The sequence below is a fragment of the Balaenoptera ricei genome, chromosome 7 (genome assembly GCF_028023285.1).
Source record: "Balaenoptera ricei isolate mBalRic1 chromosome 7, mBalRic1.hap2, whole genome shotgun sequence".
Taxonomy (NCBI): Eukaryota; Metazoa; Chordata; class Mammalia; order Artiodactyla; family Balaenopteridae; genus Balaenoptera; species Balaenoptera ricei.
The window spans coordinates 65,334,475-65,360,739 of record NC_082645.1 but is presented as its reverse complement, the minus strand read 5'-3'; the positions used below and the strand labels follow the sequence as shown (position 1 = coordinate 65,360,739).

Sequence of the window (26,265 nt, the reverse complement as noted above, 5' to 3'; positions counted from 1 at the left end):
AATCCTTCATTATTTCTCACCTGTTCTGCTACAACAGCTTCCCCGAATGGATCTTCCTATATCCATCCTCATCCTTCTCCAATCCATTCTGAACACTGTAGCCAAAGTGATTGCTCTCAAACCCAAACCCAATCTGATCATGTCCCTTCCCGGCTTAATTCCTTCAAGGGCTCTCCATCATCTATCCTCCTACATTGCTTCATTTTTCTTCATCATACTTACCATCACCCGACATACTGTGTTACTTGTCTGTTCACTATCTCCACTCCAATTAGAATGTAAGTCCATAACGGCAGTCTTTGTTCAGTTACGTGTTGCATAGTAAGCAAACATTCACACATAAACGAGTGAAAGAATGAATGGACTGATGACCTACAGGCCAAAGGCCTCCATGACCTGCTTGTGCCCTCCTCTTTTCACTTTACTCCCACCTCTACCAACACTGAATTATTTAGTTACCTAAATACAAGATGCACTTTCATGGCCCCCTGCTTTGCCATATGCTATAACTTCTGTCTGGAATACAAACTCCCCTCACCTTCCAATCAACCTACCACACTATCATCCATATTTTTAAACCATCTTCAGAAAGCTTCCCCTGACCCCCTAGATAAAGTATATTACTCTTTCGTTCCTTTGTGCTGCATCTATACCTGTATCTACATTGACTCTACTCAAAATGTACTGGCATTTGCACCTCCCTTGCTATACTGAATTCTTTGAAGCCAAGGACTATTATCATCTCTTTACCTCCAATACCTAAGAACCTAAGACAGTATCCATCATAAAGCAACTACTCTATAAATGTTGAGTAAATTAACATGCATGACTACTCTGTAAGGGGAATGAAAGCATGGAGTTTCAAGAAGTTACTCCTCCAATTCCATGATGATAATCAGCCATGAGATAAAAGAATTACAACCAATGACATCATCCAAGGTAATAAAAGAGAAGGAATTATTTGAATAACACACATCACCAAATGCTTCCAAAATAATGACATACAGTCACACTCACTCTTTACTAGATATACACACTGGCTCCTTCCTGCTCCATCACTTGCCTTCCCTTTAGGCTCAGCTCTGGTGCTGGCAAACTGAGCCCCAGCTAAGCAGTAGATCACTCTGTGAAGAAGCTTTTGATGTTCCATCGAATACAAGTTTTTGTGTTCCCTCATATTTTGATTCAAACTTTAAAACAGTTGTACAGGATTAAATTTTACCACTAGCCACACCTAATCCTGAATTAAAGACCAGAGCCACTGATAGCATAGATTACATACAGTTGGGCCTTCAGTCCATGGAACAGCCACAGAAGGCCTCCCAGACCAGTCACCTTCAGCCATGAGAAGCCTCATCCATTACCCCAATGTGCCTTTCAAACATTACTATTTTTCTCCAAATGCTGTAGACAAAGGCCCCTAAATCCAGCCTTAAGGAACACCTGTCCTACCTACTTAGTTCTGAGAGTGTGAACCTGCATATAAATGTACAATCACACAGATGCACACAAATGAATGGACATAAATGTACATTAAGCCATTAGAAAAATTAAAAGTTTTAAATCCAGTCACAGCTAATATAACTTCAAATGAAGCCAGAGGCCAAGATGTGATCGTTGATTCCTTCCTCCCCCACCACTCAGTAACCAAGTTATGGAAAATTTACCTCCTAATACTTTTTCAAACATTATGCCCTAGTTCAGAATCACAGCATTTCTCACTAGGATAATAGTCTTCTAAACGGTCTCCCTGTTTCTGGACTCAATCAAAACTGCATCTCCCATTTGTTGAGGGATTATGAAACAGGCATTGCACTAAGCGCTTGATCACTTTATATTTTCCAATTCTCACAGCAACAATGCAAAGCAGGAATTATTGTCCTCATTTTCAAAGATGAGGGGTCTAAAGCTCTGAGAGAGGTTAAGTGACTTGCCCAAGTCATGCAGCTGGAATTGTGAAGGAGAAATTCAAACTCAGATCTATGTTTCCAGAAACTATATGTTCAGCTGCTTAAACCTTCAACTCAATCCTCAATGTGACTTTTCTAAAAGGTAAATGTAATCATGTTTTACCCCACATAAAATCCTGCAAACAAGACCACATCTCCAACCCTCATCCCAAGTCATTCTCACCTCCTCCTGCAACACTTAACTCTTAGCAATTCAACCTCTCACTGCTTTACCTGTGAACACAGTTTTTCCACCAAGAATGCTTTTCTCTGGACTTCCCTGGTGGTGCAGTGGTTAAGAATCCACCTGCCAATGCAGAGGACACAGGTTCAATCCCTGGTACAGGAAGATCCCACATATCGCGGAGCAACTAAGCCCGCGCGCCACAACTACTGAGCCCGCGTGCCTAGAGCCCATGCTCCGCAACAAGGGAAGCCACCGCAATGAGAAGCCCGGGCGCTGCAAGAAGAGTAGCCCTCTCGCCACTAGAGAAAAGCCCACATGCAGCAACAAAGACCCAACGCAGCCAAAAAAAAAAAAAGCTTTTCTCCTTTGGCAGGCTCCTTCCAATACAACCTTCAAGATTTACTCAGGCAATCCTTACTCTGGAAAGCCTTTGCCCTAACAAATAAATACCCAAATCCGGGTTAAGTGACTATTTGCTATGGTTATCAGCTAAGTTTCTTATCTCACTGTGTTATAACATTACTTTACTAGGCTATCAGTTCCTTATGAGTAAATACTGCATTTTTAAATCTCTCTATTCTTAGTACAGTGAGCATGTAGTGAAAGAAGGACTCATGAATGTTGAATTAATGAATGAATTCATTGGAAGCAGTACAGCTTAAGAATTTGGACCTAAAGTCAACTTGACGCACTTTCGAAATCTAACCTGCCACACAGTGTACCAGCCAATCCTGCAGCAGGCTTCTAAATCTTGTTTATTTCTTCATCTGTAAAATGAGAGATAACTGCACCTACCTCATAGTTTGGAGAGGAGTAAAAGAAATCACAGATTTAGCACAATCTCTGGCACATTGAAAGTACACATTAAACATTAGCAACTTTTTTTTCCACTTTAAAAGTTTATCCATGCTGACAAAACCACATCTCAAAAAATAGCTTTTCCTTGTGGCTTCCATCAGAGCTTAACATTTCGCCAAAAAGTCGTAGTCAAGATGTCTTACAAACAACCTCAACCACAGACAAGGATCTTTCACCTTCTGGTTACAGCAGAGCTCAGTAGCTACCACCACACCCTAAATCACTAACCAGTGTGTGCTGTTTATTGCTTCTAACCCACCCCTTGATTTCCTCCCTCAAAGTCAAAGACAATATTCCTAAGCAAGCAGAAATCTACCCCACAGAAACCAGTCAGCAGCACCTTCTTCCAGGAACCACTTCTCCCCGCACCCAAGCTTGAGCGAATTAGAAGAGATCCATCATTTGGTACGAACCTAAATTTCTTTAGAGGATCACAATAAAACCCCTTCTATTTATTCCAAGACCTTGGCTTCCAAACTATTAATTCAATACAGAGAATGAATTTCTCGCATTATGAATCCAAGAAAAAGGGTCCCCTGAAAGCCTTCCCCAATAACAGTTCTTCAGGTCTACTACTCTCAAATAGTGACGAAAATCCACCATTTCATCCTTCCCCCTTCCTGACAGAATCCAAGGTCTCAACCACGCTCTCTTAAAAGCGAGATGGTCCGCACTTTCAGGGACCCGAATGCCTTCCGCCCACCCGTGTCACCTCCCTTCCCATCTCGCCGGTGCCCTCCCGCAGCACAGGCCCGGACTGGTCCCTCACCGGCTCCACAGAGCCGCTACTCACCGCTTCTTGGGGATGGTGCCCGACTCCTGCGCGGCGGGAGTGGCAGTGGGCGCCGCCGTGGCGGCCGCCGCCGCCGCTCTCCGCGCTTTGCACTCATTGGTACTCAAAGCCTCCTGGGGCCGGCCCAGCAGATGGCCCGAAAGAACCCGCAGCCTCCGCCCGGCGCGGTCCCGCTCCCTGTCCGCTGCAGAACCGGAGCCGGAGCCCGCGCCCGCGCCCGTCCCGCCCGCCGCAGCCGCAGCCGCCGCCTCCGCCATGGCTTCCGCCTTGTGCCGCCGCCCGGGACCGCTGGGCGCGGGTGAAAGGTCACTCAGAGCTGCGCCCGGCGCGACCATTCGCTGCGGCGCATCCCGGCAGCCACCGCGGCGACTGGGCGGCGGGTGCCATGCGCCTGGAGCTTCATAGACTCAGCTCCCGCCCACCGCACCCGCCCGCCTCCGCGGTCACGCCCCAGACCGCCGACACCTGTCAAGCAGGTGAGTTCGAGCAGTCCCGGGGTTGGTTCGGCCCGGTATGGGCTAGACCGGGAGCCAAACCGCAAGCGCCCCCGAGGTGTCCTAGTGCCCTGGGTGGCCTCCTCGAGTGTGGCCTGAGCCTTTGGAGTAGCTTTCGGGAGTAAACGCCTCGGAGCAGGAGACATGGGCGGTGCAGGGGACCTGACGAGCGAACCAACGCCATCCTTTCCTGCTGCTCCACCTCTGCTCCCCCTTCCTGCGGAGTCACTAAACTAACTCAAAACTGACTCGTGCCTATAACCATTAGAGCAAATAGCTATCATTTTCTCGTCGCCTACTTCGTGCCTGGCACTGTGCTTAATGCTAGATCTCAAGTAAGTAATCTCCATTTTACAGATGAAAAAACTGAGACTTCGAGACACTAAGTTGCCCGAGGGCGTGCAGCTAGTACATGCTAATGCTGAGTTGCAACCTAGGTTCTCTTTCCGTGGTTACTGGGTGCTGCGCCCTTCCTTTCCCTAATGGCGCCAAAGTTTTGTGTTGCTAGAGATAGAATTACCCTACAGGTGCTCTTAAGACTTCTCATTTATCTACAAATTGACTTCATTTTTGGAGAGTGGCACCTGGTGAAATTAGGGGCATATCAATAGGACAGTGCTCCACAATCGTTTTCAGCCAGTTGACTAGATACACTTTTATAAGCCACCTTGCAGACCTCAGCCATCAGAAGTAGAGTTCCTTTTTGCATAATGTGCAAAAGGTAAGTCTTGGGAATGGCAAGAGAAAGGGTTGCCATAACCATTCTAAGCCCATTGAAGTCACCTTTCTGAAGAGCCACCTTCTTGCTAACACAGTCTCTGTGAAAGAGTTAAAATATTCCAGGAGTTATTTGACTGATAGAAAAGAACTATTTAATAGTTCTGAGACATTTCAGGCAACAGTGAAGAGGACTTGGTTTGTATGCCTGATCTCCAGATCTTAAGAGAGAGTTCAATGTTAAATGTCCAGTCTAACTACAGAATCACTGAGCCCCACTCCTATTTAGCTGCTGCTTCAAACCATTGGCTATTTCAGATAGACTAGGAGTGAAAAAAAGGGGGCAGTAAATTGCTGAGTGTCTAAGGAAAAAAACTCAAGTCTGAGAGTTAAGCAACTCTAGTCTTTGAGCTTCTCACACCATATCTAGATGTTTCTAGAACAACATTGAAACACCAGCTAGCACATTTGCTTGCAATCATGTAAAATTCATAGATTTCTAGCCAAAATGCTGTATAAGCAACAACTTCCTCAGAATCTTTTTGGAATAAGACAGAGCTATTAATTTTTGCCTGACTCCCAGAGAGCTCAGTCTAATACTATTGGCATGCCTTAAATGTAAATGTAGTTAACTGACTTCCACAGTCTTTTCCATATTGAGGTTGAACATGCTTCTTGCCAACTCTCAGGAGACAAAATTTATAAATTTTGCCGATATCAACAGAATAACAAAAAGCCTTTTCTCCTGCGTGATGAAAAACTTGATGTAAACCAAAATTACAGTTTTGGTATAAACCATTATAGCTGTGGAAAAACGGCTGATTATATATATTTCAAATATGTGTACGGTAATGAAACACATGTAGGCAGTAAAAACACTTGTTGAGAGCCTATTATGTAACTAACTCACGTGGTATGAGATGCAAAAGTATTTAAGCCTATGCTTCATCTACATGGTAGAATTAGCTAGTTAGGAGTTAGAATATATATGGGGAACAAACTGTGTGATACTATCAGGTGGAATAAGTGTGATGTAGGTGACCGTGGTGAAGGATTTCCTAACCCCTCTCCTTACAAGAACAAAGCCCAAGCAGAGTGCCCTGATACTTGTTTCATGCTACCTAAGAGAAACAAATGTTTCACATGAAGCGTGGTCCATTGAGATTCCCACCAAAGGCAAAACCTCAGTGATATCACATTCAGGAGGGCCATCTCTGCAAACTTATTCCTTCTGAGTCCTGGAACACTTGGCCCTTAATAACCTAGATCCCCATGGAGAGGAGACCATAAGTACAGATTCAAAGTGTGAACCCATAACATGTGGAATTTAAATGGAGTGGCCTTTATTTGCATTTACAACATCTCTTCTAATATAAGGCACACAAAAAAGTGAAATTAACTCCTGAAACATGCACCAAATTTCTTTATTGCACTGACTTTCATTACTTATCTTACTACTTTCATTACTTACAATTAATGGAGTTGTTTCCAGTTTGGGACTACTGTGGATAAGGTTGCTATAAACGTTCTTGAATATGTCTCTAGGTGGACATGTAGATGAATTTCTGTAACATACCCATCTAAGAGTGGAATTTCTAGGTCATCAAGTATGCATATATTTAATAGATAATGAAATGCCAAACTTTTCCAAAGGGATTGTACAAAATCGATTCCAGCAGCATGGGAGAGTTCCCATATGAGAGTTCTGACATGTTATTGTCAGTCTATTTAGTTTTAGCTATTATATACTATTATCTTGTTATGGTTTTAATTTGTGTTTCCCTAATTACTAATGAGATCAAGTGCCTTTTTGTGTGTGTTTATTGGCCATTTGGATATCATCGTTTGTGAATGTGTAATAAAGGTAGATCTCCTGTATTACCTTCTAGAAGCCTTACAGTTTGTCCTTTCACATTTACACCTACAATTTACCTGGAATTGATTTTTATTTATGGTGTAGAGATCAGGTTTCTTTTTTTTTTTTCCAATATGAGTATCCAGTTGTTTCAGCACCACTTGTTGAAAATATGTTGTTCTATAATACATTGCCACCTTTGTCATAAATCAAGTGTCCATATAGCATTAGTCTGTTTCTGGGCTCTGTATTCTATTCCATTGGTCTCTTTATCTACCTTATGCCAGTATCACACTGGCTTAGCTACTGTGTATTCTTTTAGATCTTCTACATACAATTGTATCATTTGTGAATAATAACAGTTGATTTCTTCCTTTCCATCCTTATACCTTGTTACTTCTTTTTCTTGCTTTAGCCAATTGGCTAGGACCTCCAGTACAGTGTTGAAGAGAAGTAGTAGTGGCACCTTTATGTTGTTCCTGATTTCAAAGGGAAATCTCTCAACACTTCACTATCGTTTGAAGTGGGTTGCTGAGTTTTTGTTTTGTTTTGTTTTTTATCAAACGTTTTAGCAGGTTACGGAATTCCCCTTCTAATCCTAGTTTGCTGAGAGTTTTTATCATGATTGGATACTGAGTTTTATCAGATGTTTTTTTCTGCACTGGTTGAGATGATCATAGGATTTTTCTCTTTTATTCTGTTAGTACGGTAAATTACATGGATTGGTTTTCCACTGTTCAGCCAATCTTGCAATGCTGGCATAAACCCAACCTAATCATGACATATTGGCCTTTTTATGTATTACTGAATATAGAGTAGTATTAAAATTTTGTTTAATATTTTGTGTCTATGTTTACAAGTAAGGTTGGTCTATTATTTTCCTTCTTCTAATAGAAACATGTCAGGTTTTGCTAGCCTCATGAAACACGCTAGTGAGTACTTCTTTGTTTTCTAGGCTCAGGAAGAGTTTGTGTAAGATTGATCATTATTTCTTCCTTAAGTGTTTGCTAGAATTCACCAAAGAAACAATCTGAACCTAAGGTTTTCTTTATGGGAAGTTTTTTATTAAAAGATTAAGTAGTTTAATGCTATTCAGATTTTGTATTTCTGCTTGTTTCAGTTTTTAACAATGTTTTTCTAGCACATTGTCTACTTCATTTACATTTTCAAGTTTATGGACAGAGTTTTTCGTAGTATCTTCTATTATCATTTAATGTCTATAGGATCTTTGGTAATGTCCCACTTTTTTATTCCCAACATTGGTTATTTTGCTATCTCTCGCTTTTTTTTTTTAATCAGTTTGCCAGGCATTTAGCAATATTATTACTTTTTTAAAGGACCAACCTTTGACTTCGTTGATCCTATTATATGTATGCTTTATTTTTAATTAATTTCTGCTAATATTGCTTATCATTTCCTATCTTCCACTTTTTTTTCTAATTTTTGGAAAGGAATGCTTAGCTCATTGGTTTCTCAGCCTTTTGTTGTGTTTCTTTTCTGATATATGCATTTAGGACTATAAATTTCTCTATAAGCAATTAACTTCAAGTTTTGACAACATTATTTTCATTATTGTTCAGTTCCAAATAGTTTCCATTTGTATTTGAAAAGAATAATTTGTATTCTCTCTTGTTTAGGGGCACAGTGTTCCCCAAATACAAATTTGACCTAATGACTGTATTGTTCAAGTCTTTTATATCCTAACTGATATTTAATTATTTTATCAATTATTGAAGTATGTTAAGATCTCCCACTATCATTATGGATTTATATCTTTTTCCTTGTACAGCTAATCTTTGTTTTCTGTACTTTGAAGCTATATATCAGATATGTCAAAATTATTATATTTTCCTGATGAATTGAACATTTTATAATTATCAGATATCCCTCTCTTTTTTCTAATACTGATTTTTGTCTTAAAGTTTAGCTACACCAACTTGTGTGTGTGTGTGCAGGGCAGTGGTGGTCTTAGCCTATGACTTTTAATCTTTTTGTATTCATATATTTTAGATGTGTCTCTTGTAAACAGCATTTAGTTGTTTTCTTTAGGAAGTATTAGCACAAAATCTTGGATCATTTAGCCTATTTAAATTTAATTCACTTACCAATATATTTGGTGTAATGGCTAAGAGCACTAGCCTCATTGCCAGACAGACTTGGGTTTGAATATTGGCTCCACCATTGATCAGATGTGTTGTCTTAAGGTTGTCGCATTAATATCTTTGGGCTCAGCTCCTTGTCTGTAAAATTAGGATAGTAATAGCTAATTCCCAGGGGTATTAAAGGATTAATGAGCAAAAATATAGTAAATTCTAACTGCTCTTATGGAAGTGGGAATGAGGCTGGTATAAGGATGACAGCCCTCCTGCATAAGATAATGCATGCTAGAGGGAAAAGAAATAAGGTTGAACAAGAAATGTGAGACCAAATCTGGGGAGCATTGAAAACTTAGCAGAAGAGTAAACACTTGATCTGGTGGAAGTTATTTTAAGTTCTTGAGCAGGGAATTATCATGACAATCCTGGAAAGACCACTACTTTGGAATTCATTCTCAAGTGGAAGTCAGCCTATCAGGTGTACCTGAGAAGCTGTCCACAGTTGTAAAAAGAAGCTCTACCAGCAAATGATGAAGACATAAAAAACTACGGGGACTTCCCTGGTGGCGCGGTGGTTAAGAATCTGCCTGCCAATGCAGGGGACAGGGGTTCGATCCCTGGTCCAGGAAGATCCCACATGCCACGGAGCAACTAAGCCTGTGCGCCACAACTACTGAGCCTTTGCTCTAGGGCCCATGCTCCACAACAAGAGAAGCCACAACAAGAGAAGCCACGGCAATGAGAAGCCCGCGCACCACGACAAAGAGTAGCCCCCACTACCCGCAACTAAAGAAAGCCTGCGCGCAGCAACGAAGACCCAGTGCAGCCAGGAAAAAAAAGAACTCCTACAAAAGAAGTTAGTAATATTTTCGAATGAACGCAAAGCATTGAACTGTGCTTAGCTGTCTGCTCCAGTAAAGGGCACTGAGTTAGCTCAAGAAATGAAGATGTTTAATGTGAAAGTGGCTACAGGTGGTTACGCATTCTATTGCAATACCGTTCTATTTCAGGATGTCACAATCACCCTATGTAGGGTAAGGAGGAACTGCATTAATTAGCAAAATTATTGGGCTGGAGTTGAAAGTACTTTATGTTTTTTTGCTGCTCTGCTACTAACTTGCTATGCAATCTAAAACTCTGTTTCTTCATTTCTTTGTACTTTAGGTAAGAATAATTTCTGGCCTGCCTACCTCTCAGATTTATTGCAAAATGATAAATGTGCAAGGACTTTGGAAACCAAAGTCAAAAGTTACTTTAAAATAATTATTTTCTTTAGAACATATAAAATCAAGATTTGCTATTTATCAATTAATACTCTAAACCAGTAAACTTTTAAACTTTTGCTTTTAGGTAAACTTAAACTCTTTCGTCTCTAGGACTTCTTTATAATCTTAAAAACTGAGAACCCCTAAAGAGCTTTCATTTATTTTTTCCCCCCATGTGTCTTTTTTTTTTAAATTGGAGTATAATTGCTTTACAATGTTCTGTTAGTTTCTGCTATACAATGAAGGGAATCAGCTATATGTATACATATATCCCCTCCCTCTTGGACCTCCCTTCCACCCCCACCCCCATCCCACCCATGTAGGTCACCACAGAGCACCAAGATGAGCTCCCTGTGCTATACAGCAGGTTCCCACTAGCTATCTGTTTCACACATGGTAGTGTATATATGTCAATCCTAATCTCCCAATTCGTCCCACCCTCCCCTTCCCCGCCACCCCCCTGACCCCGCTATGTCCACATGTCCTTTCTCTACATCTGTGTCTCTATTCCTGCCCTGAAAATAGGTTCATCTGTACCATTTTTCTAGATTCCACATATGTGCATTAATATATGATATTTTTCTCTTTCTGACTTACTTCACTCTGTGTGACAAACTCTAGGTCCAGCCACATCTCTATAAATGACCCAATTTCGTTCCTTTTTATGCCTGAGTAATACTCCATTGTATATATGTACCACATCTTCTTTATCCATTCATCTGTCATTGGACATTTAGGTTGTTTCCATGTCCTGGCTATTGTAAATAGTGCTGCAATGAACATGGGGGTACATGTGTCATTTTGAATTATGGTTTTCTCAGGGTATATGCCCAGTAGTGGGATTGCTGGGTCATACGGTAGTTCTATGTTTAGTTTTTTAAGGAACCTCCATACTGTTCTCCATAGTGGCTATATCAATTTACATTCCCACCAACAGTACAAGAGGGTTCCCTTTTCTCCGCACCCTCTCCAACATTTACTGTTTGTAGATTTTTTGATGGTGACCATTCTGACAGTGTGAGGTGATACCTCATTGTAGTTTTGATTTGCATTTCTCTAATAATTAGTGATGTTGAGCATATTTTCATGTGCCTCCTGGCCATCTGTATGTCTTCTTTGGAGAAATGTCTATTTAGGTCTTCTGCCCATTTTTTGATTGGGCTGTTTTTTTGATATTGAGCTCCATGAGCTGTTTATATATTTTGGAGATTAATCCTTTGTCCGTTGCTTTGTTTGCAAATATTTTCTCCCATTCTGAGGGTTGTCTTTTCATCTTGTTTATGGTTTCCTTTGCTGTGCAAAACTTTCAAGTTTCATTAGGTCCCATTTGTTTATTTTTGGTTTTTTTTTCATTACTCTAGGAAGTGGGTCAAAAAAGATCTTGCTGTGGTTTATCAAAGAGTGTTTTTCCTATGTTTTCCTCTAAGAGTTTTATAGTGTCTGGTCTTAATTTAGGTCTTTAATCCATTTGGAGTTTATTTTTGTGTATGGTGTTAGGGACTGTTCTAATTTCATCCTTTTACATGTAGCTGTTCAGTTTTCCCAGCACCACTTTTTTTTTTTTTAACATCTTTATTGGAGTATAATTGCTTTACAATGGTGTGTTAGTTTCTGCTTTATAACAAAGTGAATCAGCTATACATATACATATATCCACATATCTCCTCCCTCTTGTTTCTCCCTCCCACCCTCCCTATCCCCCCCCAGGTGGTCACAAAGCACCGAGCTGATCTCCCTGCCAGCACCACTTATTGAAGAGGCTGTTTTTCCTCCATTGTTTATTCTTGTCCCCTTTGTCATAGATTAGGTGACCATAGGTGCATGGGCTTATCTCTGGGTTTCTATCCTGTACTATTGATCTATATTTCTGTTTTTGTGCCAGTACCATACTGTCTTGATTACTGGAGCTTTGAAGTATAGTCTGAAGTTGGGGAGCCTGATTCCTCCAGCTCTGTTTTTTCTTTCTCAAGATTGTTTTGGCTATTCGGGGTCTTTTGTGTTTCCATACAAATTGTAAAATTTCTTGTTCTAATTCTGTGAAGAATGCCATTGGTAATTTGTTAGGAATTGCATTGAATCTGTAGATTACTTTGGGTAGTATAGTCATTTTCATAATATTGATTCTTCCAATCCAGGAACATGGTATACTTCTCCACCTGTTTGTGTCATCTTTGATTTCTTTCATCAGTGTTTTATAGTTTTCTGAGTACAGGTCTTTTGTCTCCTTAGGTAGGTTTATTCCTAGGTATTTTATTCTTTTTGTTGTGATGGTAAATGGGATTGTTTCCTTAATCTCTCTTTCTGATCTTTTGTTGTTAGTGTATAGGAATGCAAGAGATTTCTGTGCATTAATTTTGTATCCTGCAACTTTACCAGATTCATTGATTAGCTCTAGTAGTTTTCTGGTGGCATCTTTAGGATTTTCTATGTATAGTGTCATGTCATCTGCAAACAGTGACAGGTTTACTTATTCTTTTCCAGTTTGGATTCCTTTTATTTCTTTTTCTTCTCTGATTGCCATGGCCAGGACTTCCAAAACTATGTTGAATAAGAGTGGCAAGAGTAGACATCTTTGTCTTATTCCTGTTCTTAGAGGAAATGCTTTCAGTTTTTCACCATTGAGAATGATGTTTGCTGTGGGTTTGTTGTATATGACCTTTATTATATTGAGGTAGGTTCCCTCTGCCCACTTTCTGGAGAGTTTTTATCATAAATGGGTGTTGAATTTTGTCAGAAGCTTTTTCTGCATCTATTAGGATGATCGTATGGTTTTTATTTTTTAATTTGTTAATATTGTGTATCATATTGATAGATTTGTGTATACGGAAGAATCCTTGCATTCCCGGGATAAATTCCACTTGATCATGGAATATGATCCTTTTAATGTGCTGTTGGATTCTGTTTGCTAGTATTTTGTTATCCTCATCAGTGATATTGGTCTGTGATTTTCTTTTTTTGTGATATCTTTGTCTGGTTTTGGTATCAGGGTGATGGTGGCCTCATAGAATGAGTTTGGGAGTGTTCCTCCCTCTGCAATTTTTTGGAAGGGCTTAAAAAGGATAGGTGTTAGCTGTTCTCTAAATGTTTGATAGAATTCACCTGTGAAACCATCTGGTCCTGGGCTTTTGTTTTTTCGAAAATTTTAAATTACAGTTTCAATTTCATTACTTGTGATTGGTCTGTTTATATTTTCTCATTCCTCCTGGTTCAGTCTTGGAAAGTTGTACCTTTCCAAGAATTTGTCCATTTCTTCCAGGTTGTCCATTTTATTGGCATAAAGTTGCTTGTAGTAGTCTCTTAGGATGCTTTGTATTTCTGCAGTGTCAGTTATAATTTCCCTTTTTTCATTTCTTATTTTATTGATTTGAGTTCTCTCTTTTTCTTGATGAGTCTGGCTAAAGGTTTATCAATTTTGTTTATCTTCTCAAAGAACCAACTTTTAGTTATATTGATCTTTGCTATTGTTTTCTTTGTTTCTATTTCATTTATTTCTGCTCTGATCTTTATGATTTCTTTCCTTCTACTAACTTTGGGTTCTCTTTGTTCTGCTTTCTCTAGTTGCTTTAGCTGTAAGGTTAGATTGTTTATTTGAGATTTTCCTTGTTTCTTGAGGTTAGATTGAATTGCTGTATACTTCCATCTTAGAACTGCTTTTGCTGCATCCCATAGGTTTTGGGTTGTCACGTTTTCGTTGTCATTTGTTTCTATGTATTTTTTTTATTTCCTCTTTGATTTCTGCAGTGATCTCTTGGTTATTTAGCAGTGCACTGTTTAGCCTCCATGTGTTTGTGTTTTTTACAGTTTTTTTTCCTGTAATTGATTTCTAATCTCATAGCATTGTGATAGGAAAAGATGCTTGATATGATTTCAATTTTCTTAAGTTTTCCGGGGCTTGATTTGTGACTCAAGATGTTATCTATCCTGGAGAATGTTCCGTGTGCACTTGAGAAGAAAGTGTATTCTGCCACTTTTGGGTGGAATGTCCTATAAATACCAATTAAATCTATCTGGTCTGTTGTGTCATTTAAAGCTTGTGTTTCCTTATTTATTTTCTGTCTGGATGATCTGTCCATTGGTGTAAGTGGGGTGTTAAAGTCCCCCACTATTATTGTGTTACTGTCAGTTTCCCTTTTCATGGCTGTTAGCATTTGCCTTATGTATTGACGTGCTCCTATGTTGGGTGCATAAATATATATAATTGTTATATCTTCTTCTTGGATTGTTCCCTTGATTATTATGCAGGTCCTTCCTTATCTCTTATAACAATCTTTATTTTAAAGTCTATTTTGTCTGATATGAGTGTTACTACTCCAGCTTTCTTTTGATTTCCATTTGCGTGGAATAGCTTCTTCCATCCCCTCACTTTCATTCTGTATGTGTCCCTAGGTCTGAAGTGGGTCTCTTGTAGACAGCATATATACGGGTTTTGTTTTTGTATGCATTCAGCCAGTCTGTGTCTTTTTTTTTTTTTTTTTTTAATTTATTTATTTTATTTATTTATTTTTGACTGTGTTGGGTCTTCGTTGCTGTGTGTGGGCTTTCTCTAGTTGCGGCGAGCGAGGGCTACTCTTCATTGCGGTGCGCAGGCTTCTCATTGTGGTGGCTTCTCTTGTTGTGGAGCACGGGCTCTAGGCGCATGGGCTTCAGTAGTTGCGGCACTTGGGCTCAGTAGTTGTGGCTCACGGGCTCTAGAGCGCAGGCTCAGTAGCTGTGGCGCACGAGCTTAGTTGCTCTGCGGCATGTGGGATCTTCCCGGACCAGGGCTCGAACCCGTGTCCCCTGCATTGGCAGGCGGATTCTTAACCACTGCGCCACCAGGGAAGCCCAAGTCTGTGTCTTTTGGTTGGAGCATTTAATCCATTTACATTCAAGGTAATTATCAATATGTATGTTCCTATTACCATTTTCTTAATTGTTTTGGGTTTGTTTTTGTGGGTCTTTTTCTTCTCTTTGTTTCCCACCTAGAGAAGTTCCTTTAGCATTTGATGTAAAGCTGTTTTGGTGGTGCTGAATTCTCTTAGCTCTTGCTTGTCTGTAAAGCTTTTGATTTCTGTCAAGTTTGAATGAGATCCTTGCTGGGTAGAGTAATCTTGGTTGTAAGATTTTCCCTTTCCTCTCTTTAAGTTTATCCTACCACTCCCTCCTGGCCTGCAGAGTTTCTGCTGAAAAATCAGCTGATAACCTTATGGGGATTCCCTTGTATGTTATTTGTTGCTTTTCCCTTGCTGCTTTTAATATTTTTTCTTTGAATTTAATTTTTGTTAGTTTGATTAATATGTGTCTTGGTGTGTTTCTCCTAGTGTTTATCCTGTATGGGACTCTCTGCACTTCCTGGACTTGGGTGGCTATTTCCTTTCCCATGTTAAGGAAGTTTTTGAGTATAATCTCTTCAAGTATTTTCTCAGAATCTTTCTTTTTCTCTTCTTCTTCTGGGACCCCTATAATTCGAATGTTGGTGTGTTTGATGTTGTCACAGAGGTCTCTGAGACTGTCCTCAAGTCTTTTCACTCTTTTTTCTTTATTCTGCTCTTCGGCAGTTATTTCCACCATTCTATCTTCTGGCTCACTTATTCATTCTTCTGCCTCAGTTATTCTGCTATAGACTCCTTCTAGTGTATTTTTCATTTCAGTTACTGTGTTGTTCACCACTGCTTGTTTGTTCTTTAGTTCTTCTAGGTCTTTGTTAAACATTTCTTGTGTTTTCTCGATCCATGCCTCCATCCTATTTCTGAGATTTTGGATCATCTTTACTATCATTACTCTGAATTCTTTTTCAGGTAGGTTGACTATTTCCTCTTCATTTATTTGGTCTTGTAGGTTTTTACCTTGCTCCTTTGTCTGTAGCATATTTTTTTGTCGTCTCATTTTTTTTGATGGGTGGGGCTGTGTTCCTGTCTTACTGGTTGTTTGGCCTGAGGCTTCCAACACTGGAGTTTGGAGGCAGTTGGGTAGAGCCAGGTCTTGGCGCTGAGATGAGGACCTCTGGGAGACCTCACTCCAATTAATATTCCCTGTGATCTGAGGTTCTCTGTTAGTCCAGTTGTTCGGACTCAGTGCTTCCACCACAGGAGCTCAGGCCTGACCCTCAGCCTGTAAACCAAGATCTCACAAGCTGCACAGCATGGCAAAAAAAAAAAAAGCAGAACAATAACAAAGAATACAAAATAAAATAAAATTAGAAAAATAAAAGATATATTAGTAAAAATATAAATGAAACAACAGCAAGGTAATACAGAGCCACAATAGCAAAAATAAATAAATAAATAAAAGGCCTTGGCTGTGGTGGCAGAGCTTAGGTGGGAGTGGGGCTTAGGCAGGGCGGGGTTTAGGCAGGGTGGGGTTTAGGCAGGGGCGGGGCCTAGGCTCAGGACCTGTGTAGCTGGAAAAGGCCCTGTGGGGGGTGGGGCTTAGGCTCAGCACAGCCAGAGGGGGCCTCAGAGTGTGGAGGTTTAGGCCTGGAACCCCAGTAGGCTTGCCGGGACCCAAGTGGGCGGGGGAAATGCTGGCCGCGTTCCCTTCTGCTCCTCCAGTCCTCTGAGGGCCTCTCCCCATCCCCACTGATCCCCTCACTGTGGGTGGGCCCCTCCCAAGTGTGGGAACCCCTCCCCTCCCCCAGCCGCCCCTCAAAGTCACTGGTCCTGCCCCACCTCCACTTCTCCTACCCCCTTGCTACCCCCCACATCCTACCCAGTTGCTCGGGGGTTCCTTCCATCCTCTTAGGTGTCCGAGGTCCCCCACCAGTGCCTGGAAGTGCCCTAGTTTTGAGGACATGTGAACTCCCTGTCCTCCTACTCTGCCATCTTGACTCCGCCCCAGAGCTTTTGTTTATGTTTTTATCTACCTACCTGCCTAAATATACCATATTAGAAATTAAAATTTAAAAATATTTAAGGTATTTCTTTATCAATTTATTTTAAAATAATAATGAGAAACTTATACATATTTATAGAAATAAAATATTTTACTAAAAATGACTATATTTTCCGGGGGGGGAAGAAAACACGGGAAAAATGGCATTCATTTACATTTTTGCAAAGTCTTTAATGTCTTGCTTAATAAAAGACAGTTGGATTCTCGTATCTGCTTCTGAATTCAATCTGTTGAGATACTACATGCCATGTAACTACTGAAAAACTCTGTTACGCTCATGAGAGAATCAGAGTGAAAAAGACAAATAATATCTTAGTCTTATTATGAAAATAGTTTTGACCTTGCTGACCCCCTGAAAGGGTTTGGAGGACTCAACAAAGGTTTCCATACTACAACTTGAGAACTGCTACTCTAAAGTATTTCTATAAAAGTCTGCTAAAACGTTTGCTGGGTAAGCTCTAGACAACTGAATGCTAAAAGTAGCTAATGCTCTTGCCACAAAGTAGTATGAAATGCCACTATTGATAAAACAAAGTTGTCAAAAACATTTAAGGTGTAATTTCATATTTTGATACATTCTATATGAAATACATATTTTTAAATTTCGTACAATCACATTTTGAAAGTGACTCCTGCACTTTTTTTAATTAATTAATTTATTTGTTTTTGGCCTTGCTGGGTCTTTGTTGCTGCATGATGCGGGCTTTCTCTAGTTGTGGTGAGCGGGGGCTACTCTTCACTGTGGTGCATGGGCTTCTTATTGCGGTGGCTTCTCTTATTGCGAAGCATGGGTTCTAGGTGCACGGGCTTCAGTAGTTGTGGCACGTGGGCTCAGTAGTTGTGGCTCGCAGGCTCCGGAGTGCAGGCTCAGTAGTTGTGGCGCACGGGCTTAGTTGCTCCGCAGCATGTGGGATCTTCCCGGACCAGGGCTTGAACCCATGTCCCCTGCATTGGCAGGCAGATTCTTAACCACTGCGCCACCAGAGAAGTCCTGATTCCTGCACTTTAAAAATCAAATTTCCAAATCCAATTCATATATGAACAGAAACTTAATTCTTATAAACGGGGTAGCTGAATTTAGTGTGACTTTTGTGCCATAACATGATTTAAGCTATTTTGTAAAATCAGGCTCACTCCAGTGTTAGTCTTACAATGTTATTTTTATCACTGCATTTAGATTAGTGGTAAATAGTTAGAAGGATGTCCTGGGCCAGTTGTTCCCAAGGTCATTTTTTTTAATGATTTGGAGATGGGAGTTTGGAAATTATTCATTCACAAATCCTAGCATTTGGACTTTTCATACGTCTAGGTTCCTTAGCCCCACTCGTCATTCCCTTTATGTGTGGGGCCAGTAGCAGTGGAGCTCCTAGTAGCAAGTGATATTCTCAGAGGCAAGTCTCTTCTGTGCTAATGCAGGACAACTCCCAGCAGAATTGTTTACTTCCCATCGATCAGAAGTTTGCTTTGGGGGTAAGAAGAGGAAGTATCTTTGAGTGCACTAGGACTTCTCCAGAGCACCAGAGAGAGCCAGGTTTGAGGATATTGTGGCATAAGTCAGGGATCTCCAGGGGCCTATACCAAATGCTAAATCTGGCTAAATCTGCTTCAGGACGGTAGACTCTTTTAGAAATCCCTACTCCATATTCAGGAGAACTTACTAAGGAAGTAATTTACCTGCTTAACCCTACCAAGTGGCCCTCAGCATTATCTCTACTCTACATTTCCCATTATTTTCTTTGAAATAAGAAACTGATTTCTGAAAGGGGACTCCACTAATTTGGGTTAGAGGGTTATAGTGTAAGAAGCTACTGTGAGTATATTTGGGGTATATACACACCTCTAATGGTCATCCCATCCTTATGCTTTTACAGAAAGTGAAGTTTTCTCTCCAGTCTAACTGAACCATGGCACTACCTCCCACTACTCCAACAATCACATCTCCATGAAGCCCGAGGAGGTATATAAGCTACTTTGAATTAGGTGGGGGGTTTTGGGTTGTTTTTTTTTTGGCTGCACCATGCGGCATGCAGGATCTTAGTTCCCAGACCAGGGATTGAACCTGGGATCCCCTGCAGTGGAAGCACGGAGTCTTAACCACTGGACCACCAGGGAAGTCCCTGAATTAGGTGTTTAGCATGACCTATTAACCACCCACGCAGTGTTTCCACTGCAGCCCTACATCTGCCATTTAGAGTAGCAATATCTGGTTTTGCAATCTACTTTTTTATTTTTATTTTTTGAGTTAAACAGTATTTGTATAATTAAAACACATGACAACAACAATGCAAAAGGCAGAGGGATAAATGGAATCAAAGTGTTGCAAAATACTGTTTTTATTTGAGAAATGATAAAAGTGATACACTTGATTATTTTTTCTTTTGCAATCTACTTTTTTAAATGTTGACATCATAAATGACTATTTTTCAGGCAAGATATATGGTAGCTACTTCATGCTCTTCTTACTTTTTTTTCCTTATTTTTTTAACAGCCCCTCCCCTTCCTATTTTTTCTTTCTTTTAAACCTATCTATTTCTCTTCAGTTTTTTTCCACTTGGATCAATATAGTGCAAGACTAGAGAAAGGTGAGAAAAGTAAGTATTCAGGGTCAGTAAAATGAGCAATAAAATCGATCCTTGAGCCAAGAGACAAAATCATAGGAAGACAGCCAAGGCTAATGCCAAGAGGTCCCCCTAGGAGAAGACAAAGCAGGAAACACACCTCAAAGTAGAGCCCCTGCATAGAACCACTGATAGCCAGACCACAAAGCAGGAGGGTGAAGATGGTCATTAGGAAGCTGACTAATTCTGCTAAAGGGGGTCCTTTTTGAAATATGCTCTTCAAGGACATTGTCTGACCCTCTGAATATAGACCTCAGAATAGATCCTTGATCCAGCTTACTTTAAGCTTGTATGCAAAATAATGATGTGTCTGAAGTATTAGGTAATTTTTCATTTCTGTTTTGAAGGCATTCAAACAAATATCAGGTACTATCAGCACATTCATTGCTTATTTCTTAAAAACAATGCCAAAGCTATTGGATCAAAAGTATTGATAATATTCTGATTTGCTTGTATGTGGTAGGAGGAGGACAGAGTTGAAATTCATATAACTGGAATTTTAATTATAGTCAGTTCTAACGCTATTTTTGTGATGAGCCATATGATCCATAAGCAGCTTTTAAACCCGTCCATTTAATCACAGTTCAGGTTAGAAGCAGAGGTTGTCTGTGTAGCGTAGGGTCATAGGATGAGCCCCCATAGAGCAGGCAGGAGGCTGGTAGAGGGGTGAACATCAAGAAGCCTCCTACAGGGAAGCAGTGCACCGGCTGGAAAAACATGACACCAGATGCAATAATAATCATGAAGAGATCTAGGCCCTACTGCAGCCAGGGGTTCTACAAAAGGGAGGGGAAGATATTTGAGTGAATGAGCCACTTTTCATGCTCGTTCTGGGTGTTACTTATAAAGCACTAGGGGTCAAGAAAATCAGCCTTCAGTGGCTATGCACCGACCTGCCCTTTTTTGTGCCTTAGCTACAAGTACATTTGCAGTCATGGGAAGCACCATCCCAAGTTCTAACTACAATTTTCTAAGAATCCATCACTGAGAGAGCTTGTTTATTATAACTAATCTACAGATCTTCCAGCTCTCCAGCAGATCTTAAAATGTCAAAGAAAAAATTGCAGAAACTCAGAATTCAGCATATGAATACGTAAAATCACCCCAAAAATGTGTGAAAATTCAGTTTTACCTTAGAAGAAATCATGCACTAGAGGATGATGACCAGTTATGCAACTTGCCTAGAATAAAAACATATTCCTGCTAAATAACATTTTCCTTAGAACCAATCCGTGAGAGCAACAGGTAAACTTCTGCTTCGCAGATTTGAAATAAGATTATTAAAATTACCTTGTCTTATGGAGGAATATGATGTTTTGGATTTGCATCCGAATAATCCAATGCAGGTGGCAAGCAGGGGAGGCAGTAAGAGGTCTGGAGAACAGATCAAACAAAATTGGCCGTGTTAAAGGCTACACAGGGATTCATATACTCTCTGCTTTTGTATATGTTTCAAATTTTCCACAATAAAAACTTTAAGAATTATAATGAAATTTTTTAACTTTATCTTTTTTATTACTCTTTCAAAAACAATGCCGATTGCAAAACATCTAGATGGGATAGTAAAGTGTAAAGAAGGAGGAAAAAATTTTAGCGTGCATGACCTTTCCCAACATTCAAAAATCAAATATGATAATAATATCATTCCATAAATGTAAGCTGATCACTGATCCTAGTAGCCTCAACTAGTCCTTAACTTTAATGCCGTGATTTTTCCAGTATTGACTGAAATTGGTATTTCCCACATTTCTGAAAGTGAGAGATGATAAAAGCAGCTGTAAAATACATTGTGTTACTTAACCACACAGCAGTTGTGATAATTACAAGGTCAGGACCACTGGTGAACCAATGTGAGTGAACAAATATCTTAGAGTAATGTGTTTATCCTCCACGATTTGAAGGAACTCTTTCAGGGAACCAAGCAAGACATCATCAGGTCAACTACTGTCTGCAATAGCTTTGCAAAGTACCTTGAAAAACGCACTGGTGAGCAGTTAACTGCCACCTGCAGAAACAGCAAGAGAGGTTATTTCTTCAACCTAACATAAAACCAGTATTTCATATTCCAATACAGTTATATACTGGTTATCTCTTGCTGGCTAACAAACCATGCCAAAATTTAGCAGCTTAAAACAATAAACATTTATCATCTCACACCTTTTCTGAGGGTCAGGAATCCAGGAGTGGCTTACATAGGTGGCTCTAGCTTAGGATCTTGTAACAAGTTTCGATCAAGTTGTTGGCCAGAGCTGCAGTCATCGTAAGGTTTAACTAGAGCTTCAGAGCCACTTCCAAGTTTACTCACAAGATTAGCCAGCCTCAGTTCCTCACCACAAGGGTCTCTCCATAGGCTGCCTGAGTGTCCTCATGACATGGCAACTGGTTTCCCAGAGAGTAAGTTATCAGAGAAAGTAAGAAAGAGAAAGAAAAGAGCACCAAGTGAGAGTGCCCAAGATAGAAGCCACAGTCTTTTATAATCTAGTCCTAGAAGTAACACACCATCATTTCTGCCTTATTCTGTTGGTCATACAGACCAACCCTAGTATATCGTGGGAGGGGAAACACAAGGATGTGAGTACCAGGAGGCAGGAGTCACTGGGGGCCATTTTGGAGGTTGGCTACTACATGGAAGATAGAAGAAGAGAAATAACCCTTAAATATTAGAGATAAGATATATAAAAATGGATTTGCAGGGGTTGTCTTGAAGTGATGTATAGTTGGACCCCAATCCATCTGGGATGGTTATATTACTGAAGTAAAGAGGGAGCCAAACAATAACTTCCAGTTATTTAAAACTTTCAAAATATCTTAAGGCTGTAAATCTCCATGTACAAAAGCGGAGTACCCTATCAAACAATCTAGAGGAGTGCTAATTTTATCTGCCTTCAGAGCTGAAGAGAATAGCAGTGGCAATTTCTGCTGAAGTCTGTTTTATCCCCACTATTCCCAAATGCAGTTATGCATATGCCTCTGCCACAGTTCAATCCCTAGTTTCTGGTTGCATTCCTGACAGACTTCAGTCTGACTTGGCATAAGTGTTCTAGCCTGGCTGCTTGTTGATTCTTAGTCTTAACCATCCCAACCAAAGAATCATGTTAGAAGAGAAAGAAAACGCAGCATATGATTTTTGCCTTCAACTTAAAATCTCAACAAAAGAAGAAAATAATCACTATACCCACAACTAGAGGCCTTGAAAAAAACGTGAGAAACTTTATAAACTGATAGTCCCTAGCTATCCTTAGGCCTCAGTTTATATATACCAAATTAAAAGTTATACTTCAGTCTCATTCTCTGTATTCCTCTCTAAATCCACACCTATGTATTGATTTCTAGCACCAGTAGTTTTAAAAAATAGTAATTTCAGGGTTTCCTACTGTACTTTCAGAATGCAAATCAGCATTGCAAATAACTTGACCCAATAACTTAATAATTGATATGGGTAAACAATTGAAGTAGTAAATTCCGCAGTCCATCCAGAGAATCATATTTTTTCAACTGTGATATTGACCAGATTATAATAAGGCATGTGATCTACTGGCAAGCAGATATCTTCTCATCAAAAATAGAGACTAACAACATACTCCAAAGTAGCTCTATACTTGGTAAACTGTGGAAACTAAAGAGTGTTATACAGATATAGTAGAAGGGAAAGGGAAAGATGAGTGATATCTTTTCACTTTCATAATAGCTATCATGGAAGAAATAGGCTTTATAATAATTTTACTCTTTGGTAAAAATGAGATTTAATCATTTTTACAATTAGTTGAATAATAAATTAACTCTCTTCAGTGAAAAGAGTTTGATGCAATGACCATCCATTCTGAGTCTAATAGTCACTATTAATCATTATCTCCTTCCAACCCAATAGTACTCTCAATACCCTGCAATTCTGAGGTGCAGATTGCTTTTTGAGCCCTCTCTTGTTATCAGAACATGTCGAACTATATTGTTGTCAGGTATTTTCTCCTTGTCAAGATAATTCATTGCTACCTTTTCAAAGGAGATTTTTTTGGGTTCCAGTCTAAAGCATAAAGCATCTATACTACATCCCCTCCCCCACCAAAATGAAAATAAAATATTTTATTCTTTAACAGAGAATAAAATAGTTTAGGATGAAGAGGCTCTCCTCTCTGGTTCATTCTCTATGAGTTATTATATTTATACAGCCAAGTTATGTAGGTTTTCTTTTTAGGTTCGCTTTAACAGACACTTTCTCCTCAGGAAAAACAGTGTTGTTGATCACAGCAGTAGGTCTAATTCCTTTCTCATATGTTTATTTTTGAAGAACTCCCACAGACTGACTTGGCCTCAGCCACAGATAGACATTTATTCTGTAGGCTTTGCCTGTGTGTGTGAAGTAAGGGGCAACAAGGGTAGTGTAGGAAACAAATCTTGTTTTATGCAAACATGTAATAGAACCCTCAAATACTCTAGATAATTTCTCACCAAAGAATAAATGATTAATGTCAGATTCTTTCCTAAGAGCAAGTTTTGATAGTCCAAGAATAGAGACACCACAAGAAAACAGGCACCTGGAAGAGGGTTAGGAGAGGTCAGGCAGAACAGAGCTACAGCCAAGATTAGTCATCTGTCCTTCTCTCCAAGTTCTGCCTCTGGCCACACCTCCCCAATGACTTCCAAATATTTGGAATTTTTAAAATTTTCCTTTGAAATTAAAATGAATATATGCAAATATTCCTTCACCTTATGACTTCAAAACTATTGTCTACTCAGTAAAATGCTTTTCCTTATTTTTTCATTAAAAAAAACTAATTTCACAATTACTCTCATGTTTCAGGGTATTGTCCCTGATATCCAGACAAGACTCCTTGAGGCTAAATTACATAAGAGTAACATGAAGGATGGTCTTCATTTTATAGGGAAAGATGAGAGAAAGATAAATAAGAAATGAGATGCAATCTAAAATTGATATAAAGTTTAACAGAAAAGCATTCTTCAATTATACATATTAAAGAAAGAGGAAAATATTATACATACTCCCAAACAGGAAAGGAAGGTGCTTACAATTGACCATGTAAAGATAATTGTTTTCCTTTTTTTTTTTTGCCATTTTATTTTTATTTATTTATTTTTATAAACCACTTTACTGAGATAATATATCACACAATTCTCCCATTTAAAGGACACAGTTCAATGGTTTTTAGTATATTCATAGACTTGTGCATCCAACACCAGAACTAATTTTAGAACATTTTCATCAACACAAGAGATAATCCCACCCCCCCATAAGCAGTCATTCTTCATTCCTGTCACCCCAGTCCCTGGTCACTGCTGCTCTGCTTTCTGTCTCCATGGATTTACCTCTTTGAGTCATTTCATAGAAATGGAATCATTCAATATGTGGCCTGTCGTGTCTGGCTTCTTTCAGTGAGACCATGCTTTCAAGGTTCAGCCATGCTGTAGTGTGTGTCAGTATTTCATTCCTTTTTTTTTAGTATTAGTTGTTTGTTTTTTTGTTTGTTTGTATTGCAGGTTCTTATCAGTCATCAATTTTATACACATCAGTGTATACATGTCAATCCCAATCGCCCAATTCAGCACACCACCATCCCCACCCCACCACGGTTTTCCCCCCTTGGTGTCCATACGTTTGTTCTCTACATCTGTCTCTCAACTTCTGCCCTGCAAACCAGTTCATCTGTACCATTTTTCTAGGTTCCACATACATGCGTTAATATACGATATTTTTTTCTCTTTCTGGCTTACTTCACTCTGTATGACAGTCTCTAGATCCATCCACGTCTCAACAAATAACTCAATTTCGTTCCTTTTCATGGCTGAGTAATATTCCATTGTATATATGTACCACAACTTCTTTATCCATTCGTCTGTCAATGGGCATTTAGGTTGCTTCCATGACCTGGCTATTGTAAATAGTGCTGCAATGAACATTGGGATGAATGTGTCTTTTTGAATTACAGATTTCTCTGGGTATATGCCCAGTAGTGGGATTGCTGGATCATATGGTAATTCTATTTTTAGTTTTTTAAGGAAACTCCATATTGTTCTCCATAGTGGCTGTATCAACTTACATTCCCACCAACAGTGCAAGAGGGTTCCCTTTTCTCCACACCCTCTCCAGCATTTGTTGTTTGTAGATTTTCTGATGATGCCCATTCTAAGTGGTGTGAGGTGATACCTCATTGTAGTTTTGATTTGCATTTCTCTAATGATTAGTGATGTTGAGCAGCTTTTCATGTGCTTCTTGGCCGTCTGTATGTCTTCTTTGGAGAAATGTCTATTTAGGTCTTCTGCCCATTTTTGGATTGGGTTGTTTTTTTCTTTAATATTGAGCTGAATGAGCTGTTTATATATTTTGGAGATTAATCCTTTGTCCATTGATTCGTTTGCAAATATTTTCTCCCATTCTAAGGGTTGTCTTCTCGTCTTGTTTATGGTTTCCTTTGCTGTGCAAAAGCTTTTAGGTTTCATTAGGTCCCATTTGTTTACTTTTGTTTTTATTTCCATTACTCTAGGAGGTGGATCAAGAAACATCTTGCTGTGATTGATGTCAAAGAGTGTTCTTCCTATGTTTTCCTCTA

At 39.6% G+C, this 26,265-nt stretch overlaps 1 protein-coding gene across 1 annotated transcript in view; it reads right to left on the bottom strand.

Moving 5' to 3' along the window:
• The window catches only part of AGPS (alkylglycerone phosphate synthase), a 142,511-nt gene extending 138,444 nt beyond the window's left edge, over positions 1-4,067 (bottom strand). The window contains exon 1 of the mRNA XM_059928160.1: positions 3,788-4,067. Within this exon, the coding sequence (XP_059784143.1) occupies positions 3,788-4,044 (257 nt within the window). The 5' untranslated portion in view covers positions 4,045-4,067. The remainder of the gene's footprint in view (positions 1-3,787) is intronic.
• Between the last annotated feature and the right edge of the window lie 22,198 nt (positions 4,068-26,265).